This window comes from Poecilia reticulata, linkage group LG3 (genome assembly GCF_000633615.1).
Source record: "Poecilia reticulata strain Guanapo linkage group LG3, Guppy_female_1.0+MT, whole genome shotgun sequence".
NCBI lineage: Eukaryota > Metazoa > Chordata > Actinopteri > Cyprinodontiformes > Poeciliidae > Poecilia > Poecilia reticulata.
In genome coordinates, this window is record NC_024333.1 from 23,916,499 (window position 1) to 23,923,409 (window position 6,911).

The 6,911-nt window shown below is 35.9% G+C and overlaps 1 protein-coding gene across 1 annotated transcript in view; it reads right to left on the reverse strand.

Annotated features, from left to right (window-relative positions):
- The window catches only part of slc12a4 (solute carrier family 12 member 4), a 28,763-nt gene that overhangs the window by 14,785 nt on the left and 7,067 nt on the right, over window positions 1-6,911 (reverse strand). Inside the window, exons 2-4 of the mRNA XM_008405580.2 lie at window positions 1,047-1,144; window positions 822-953; window positions 357-503 (exon numbers count right to left, since the gene is read on the reverse strand). Coding sequence (XP_008403802.1) covers window positions 357-503; window positions 822-953; window positions 1,047-1,144 — 377 coding nt within the window. The remainder of the gene's footprint in view (window positions 1-356; window positions 504-821; window positions 954-1,046; window positions 1,145-6,911) is intronic.

Consider the following 6,911-nt stretch of genomic DNA (forward strand, 5'->3'; position numbering starts at 1 on the left):
TGTTAGTTACACAAACAGGACGTCACAGAGACAGTTCCTTCCTACAGACTGTTTCTCTGATAAACATTTAACTTTCAAAGTGCTTTTCAATAATATTTGCACTCATTCATTCTTGCACTATTATTTTGTAATAACACTGTATATGCACATTTGCTTAAAAATATTGATATTTTTTAGTTCCCATATATAAATTTGCATTTTGAATGTCTTTATACCAAGATCAAAGTGGAACCAAAGTCGAAGTCTGTGTTTGCATGCATGACCTTGACCACATTCTTATTCTCAGTTTGTTTGGTTGTGGTGAACTTTCTAGGTAACGGTAACTGTGTGTAGACATTGCACATGTTCATACTAACACATGAGCAGCACATCAGGACGATCAGAAGGGACTGTATGATGCCGGCCATTCCCACAATCCAAGTGAGTCGAAGGAAGAGAATGACCCCAAAGATGTTCTGGAGACACGGCAGGTAGACGCCCATCAGAGTTCCCATGTTGGGGGACTAGCAGGGAGACAGAGAGGGGAGAAGGCTGTGTTGAGCATGACATTACAGAAAACAAGTGTAGTGATCATTAATATTGACTGATGTACTTTTTAAAGGTCATTCAATCATGTTATCAGCACTTTGCGTGTATTTAGGTCTTACATTGACCCTGTCTAACTGCAAACTGCCCTGTTTCATAAGCAATCCATCAACAAAACTTAATAACTTGAACGAGAAAGCACAAAGTGAGCCATCAAGAAAGGATCATGTTTCAGAGCCTAAAAGTTCTCCCTGTACACATAACGCAAAAACAAAACTTGCTTCCTGACTCCTGACCTTGGGGGTCTTCCTCCGTGAGGCCTCAGCACTTTCTTCCTCTTCATGCTCCTTGGCTCCCTGTGTGATATTAGTGTAGTTGACCAAGCGGCTGAGCAGAGAGGAAACCTTCGGCCGGATGTCAAGCTCTTCCTGGAACGAGAGGTTGTCTGAAGCTAATTTCCTGGTAGATTAGATTTTTTTTTCTTTAAATAATGGATGTGCTGCATGGAAAAAGCAACAGACCTCAAATAATGCCAGGTTTCTGTCATAGAAGTCATTTCTCCTGCCAGAGGTATCAGCACTGCTAAGGAAAGGGCTGTCCTCTTTATGATTCCCATGTCCTGTCAGAGTGCAAGATAAAAGTGAAGCTTTTAGACTGAAAATAAATGATTTTGGTAGAAGGAAAACAAACAAAGTATAACAACAATTATTGACATAAATACTGCAACAGTTAAAAAGAAAACTTGATCAGTTGCTTAAAAGCTGCACAAATACTGATATGATGCAATACTCAATACAGAGGAAGCTTCACATGACAATCACTTAAAATTTTAAAGTCCAGTCCATCAAATTACAACAATGTTTACAACTCTGGCATTTCTTAAATTCTAAATTCTGCATCTCTAGTTGGGCAAAAGTCTCACATTTCATCTACAGCTGTACTGTGTGCTTTTGCATGCTAAAAGACAGATGCCATTAAACTATTTTGTTTGTTTCAGTCTGAAGGCAGACATACAATTAAAACTTTAAAAAAAACATCAGTTAGGCAATTTTGCTTTGAAAACATGAGCTCCAAAAACAGAAAGACGGCTTTACAACTTTGTCTTTAAATCACAAACAATTAGAAAAAACATTTAGCTTGCACTTACTGAAATTTTAGGGGAAAAAATGGCATTACAGAGATAAAATCCAAATGGAAAAAATTAGGCTAAAAAAACACAAGCAGGTTTCTTTGGTTAGTAATTAAAAATGGAAAACAAATCTCTTTTAATAGTCTTCTCTTCCAGCTTTTAACTGTCACTGTTCATTTTAATTGAAAGATCTTAACAATGTCCGTGTAGCAGAAACACAATTCACACAGCGAAATAGAAAATAACGACCAATAGCACAGAAAGTCCAGGTGATAAACAGGCAACTAATTAGATTCCACTTTCCTTTTTTTTTGCTTTTGAGGAAAGAATCAAACAGAGATAAGCACCACTGCTGGGCCAATTATTGTACACAAAGCATTACGCCAAACTTCACTCACACACACACTCACACTCACAGGCATGCACCTCATTACCAAGAAATTACCTAACCTCTAAATTATTAGAGCATGTAAACTTCAACAGGATCCGTCTTGAAGCCTGAATTAATCCTGCAACTAAAAACTGGCCAACTTACCGAGGGGGCACGAAATGGAAAAAACAAGTATTCTCAACTGTGCCACATGACCTTCAAGGCCGGTCCTCACTCACCTGTGCTCTGTGTCCCACTGCTGACAAGAATGCTGTGGGGAAGCATAGCTATGTGCTGTATGCAGAGTGCAGGAGAGTACCCTGTGCTCTAGCCTGGGGAATTGTCGATTTCTATCCAGGACACCCGGTCACCCATAGCGAAAACTCACTCAGAGGCTTGATCTAACACATGGTGTGCAGACAGTGGGGAGCAGTAGGGGGGTAGAGATGTGTTCTAATTCACATGAATGTTCAGGAACAGAAATAGTTGTGTATCGTCACTTTAGTCATTCCATTCAATTCAGTTTATTTATATGGCTCCAATTAACAACACATGTGTCTGACGGAAGTTTACAAAAAACTAAACAAAACAAAAGAGAAAACAGTCACACCACGACAGATACACAGCTTACAATTTTGTTACGGGGCATAAACCGGAGATTTAAAGCAGTTTTTTTTTTGTGTAAAAGAACAACCAACTCCCACGATGTTGAGTTACTTTTTGTTTGCATGAAACAGAAACATTATCTCCTCTTTTCATATTTGTCTCTTGACAACACAATAATAAAAGGTTACTCAAAGAGCGTAACCTTATACGCTCTTTCCTAAGAGCGTATAAGGTTACGCTCTTATAGATGCATGCAAACAATATCAGACTCATCTTATGAGAGTACCTTCTTGTATAAGTTGTTGTAGTGTTGACTAGATTCCATATGCAAAACTGTAAATGTGACATGTTATGGGGTTTTTTTCCAACAGTATTTCTGCTCTCGTGTAAAGGCAAGACTTTTGGTTTAAAAATTTGTCCTTCCAACTTATTCTTAGTTGTGGATCTCTGCAGCTCCCAAAAGTTACTGGAGGTTTTCCTCTCCGATTGATGCCTTATCTTGTCTGTAAAATGTTTTGGTAGGTTTGTCATTTTCCTTTAATCTTTTTGTTTTTAAGACAACAGATTAAACTGCCTAACATATGCAGAGTTTTGGATATCATGTTATCAGCCATCTTTCTTCTTTTCATCTGAACTTTAAGCTATATTTGGTATGTTTGACTCTATGTGTTCACTAATGTTCTCCTCCTCTACAAGACCTTCCCAAACCAAAACTTTTTATTGAGTTAAAATTACAAAAATGATCAAATTTACAACTTGAGTAACTTCAGACAGCAATAGGTTGCAGTTAACTTTATCAACTATCGGCTGTCAAACAGAGATGAATACATAATAAAAATAAAAGTTCACAAGGAAAAAAGTATATGCAATTTCTTTTTGTCTGATAATTATTTTTAGCTCTCACATAAAGGAAAGATTTTTTGTTGTTTTTAGATTGAACTTTAGTCTTTGCATTCAATATGGGAGGAAAACAAATACTCTTCTGCAAACACAGATAACTAGTGCCCTCTAGTGTGGTTTGACGGTATTGCGTTGTAGACAAAAATAGGATGGGGCATGATCTTTCTCTTTCTTTATGCAAATGAATAAAGGAGAAAAGAAAAAAGGACCAGGAAATAAAATGTGTCCACACCCTTCCTACCACAGCGTCCTATCCATTCACGGCTTTACAAAACATGACCTTGTTCGATACTCAACCAGCCTTATGTTTTATGGGCTAAGGAGGCAGCAGGGTTCTCTAGCTAACACACTAAAGGTCTAATTGGAAAGATTAAGTGCCCTTTTATGAATGCATATAGTAGTTATGCTCGGTGCACAGAACAACAACCTCTACTCAACATGTGTCTATGTGTCTTACACAGCTTGCCCAAAATATTTAACAACCCCAACATGGAGATCAAACCCCTTCTGGGAATTTAATCATAGCTTCTTTGCATGTATACTAGCATCTGGGAAGAGGATTTTAAAAATTCAAGGGAAATATGCATATTTCTTTTACTTAATCATAGCCCCACAGCCTGTGTTTACTGTTAGTGCTATAGAATAGAATAGAATAGAATAGAATAGAATAGAATAGAATAGAATAGACTTTGTTGATCCCCCATTGGAATTTGCTTGGTGAGAAATAATTCAAGCAACTAGAGCACAACAAAGTCCTTTAATGTTCAAGATGCTAGGAGTTTATATATGTTTCTAAAATAAGAAAAAAAGTTTTGGTTCCAAAAGGTCCAACATACAGCTGAAAACCAGTTAACATACACCATATAAAAATACATATGTTCAGTTCTAATAAAATACATAGAGATTTTTGGTGATAAAAATTTTGCAAGGCACTTTCAGAAAATAACAATGAGGTAAGTTACCCTAAATCCATAACCTCTCTAGCTTTTCTGATCAGGTGTGACATTTGTTGATTAAACACTAAAAAGTGGAAATTACTTTTACAAACTTTGTTTGCAAACTCTTGCAAACAATGGAAAAGTTGTTTTTTAAAGATATAATCAACCCCTTATTGTGTGCATTACAGTTCCAACCAAAAGTTGAACAAAATCAGCAGATATTATGGCCTAAAAACAATTTAATAACGTATCAGTGCTTTACAAAGGTCAAGGTGAACAACTTTCAAAGAACATTACAGCTTCATCTTACAGTAATCTATTGGCACTGCTTAAAGTGGATTAGGAAACAATATCATTTTCATAAGCTCTAAGAGTTAAAAGAAAAAGAATTATCTTTGCTAAATCTTCAGTATTTAACACTTTAACAACATGAGGCAAAAATGTCAGAGCTCAGAACACTTCATGTGGATTGGTAATACTTACACACCCTCAGAAGAGGCACATTTATGTAAGTGTGCACACACACATGTGTGAGCACGCTTTGCTCTGACTGAAAGGTTCCTGAAGAAAAGACAGCGCTCATGTAGACTTATGTAACACTCATTTGCTATGATTAAAGGAAATTGTAAATGACACGACGCATTCATAATTACGTCAATTCCAAGTAAAGAAATTAAGTACTAGATACATTTATTTGAATGCCTTGTAAAGACGTGCAAAAGGTCCTTAAAGAAATAAAACTTGTATCAGACTTAAATTTAGAAAATCCAAATTAATGTTTGTGCTCAACCAGCAACTGATTAAACACATTCAGGGTGGGATCTTCCAAAACATCTCAGCGTTAGAAAGGTTTCTTATGTAATCAAATAAATAAATAGTTAAAAGGGGAACCAATAAATGTGTCAGACAGAGAAGGAGCAGAATGGGCTGGCTGGAAGAAAAATCTGTTTGCTCTCATTCTGCTACATGTTCACTAAGGAGGAATTTGTGACGGTGACATTGGACCGAGAAAACATAGTTAAAAGCTACGGGTCTTTTACGCATGCAGTTATGAGTACACTTTTTTTAGATAGTGTGAAGTTTGCTCCATCAGGATATCAGTCCAAAATCTGGAAAGGGTGCGTTCATTTAATTACATTTTGGAAAATACTCTACATATAGTCACAATTATCAACCATTCTCATTGATTTATTACTTTTGAGAAGGAACATAGCCAAAGCACACAATGTTTATATTTTTTTTTAAAGTAATATGCTGAAGAGCTGAAATACTTTTAAGACCTGTTCAGACATATTAAATGGGATTTATGTATTAGGTATATTGTTGTGTGCAGGCAGGTCTGTATATGTGGATACAGGCGTTCACTTTGGGTATATAGTTTTATTCTTGTGTGCATTCCATTAAAGTAGATGTATTGATTGATCTAAATTTATTTTACAAGGATTTATTTTTCTCTTTTTCTTGTTCAAATGTGTGTGTATGCACATGTGTATGTGTGTATACATGAATAGATGCACAGATTCATACTAGTGTTAATGTGGACACGCTCGATGCAATGGTTGTGACATGTCTGGATTGAATCAATCAAATCAACCTTATCTATCAAAACATCTATAATCAGAAAAAAACATCTATAATCAGAAAAAAACAACACAGAGATCTAAGACTATCAAACACACACTGCAAAAGTACAAGCAGTTTTTTTCTAAGTACATTAATATTCAAAACAAAAATGAAAAAAAAAATGGCTTTGTTCTTGAATTGATTTTAGTATTCTTCCCACCTTAGCCTGTGGCAAAAAAAGCAAAACAAAATAACTCTGTTTCAGCAGTACACCCGTATTAGCTGTAATCACTGTTTCATGCAGGGTAAAACCTAAGCTGAACAGAGGAACGCTAACCTGCTGTGCCTTAAAGCAAATCATATCAGCTTTGATGTGCTCTAATGATGAAAAAGGGATGGCAGCTCCATCTGATCACCTCAGGGGGTGAAGGTGGGCGGAAAGGCGAGCATGGTGCTCCAGCACAGACTTCTAAAAAGACAAAAATGAACTAAATGAGGATGTCAGTGTGTGTAGATCTAGCAGATAAACAAATTGTGACCTGTTCATGAAAATGTAATGTATTTGGAAATTGTTCAGGGTTTAAGATTTTTATGCTTAATTTGAATTTTATTTGTGAATACCGCTGTCACAAACAGCACGATTTACATGAGGAATACACTAAAATAATGTTTTTACTTTTGATTTTTTTACTTTTGATGAATAATCAGCAAAACAAAATATGTACATGGACCAAGTATCAGAATTTTCAAGTATGTCATCAATTTAAACTTTAGACAAAGAAAGAGAAAGAAAGAAAGAAAGAAAGAAAGAAAGAAAGAAAGAAAGAAAGAAAGAAAGAAAGAAAGAAAGAAAGAAAGAAAGAAAGAAAGAAAGAAAGAA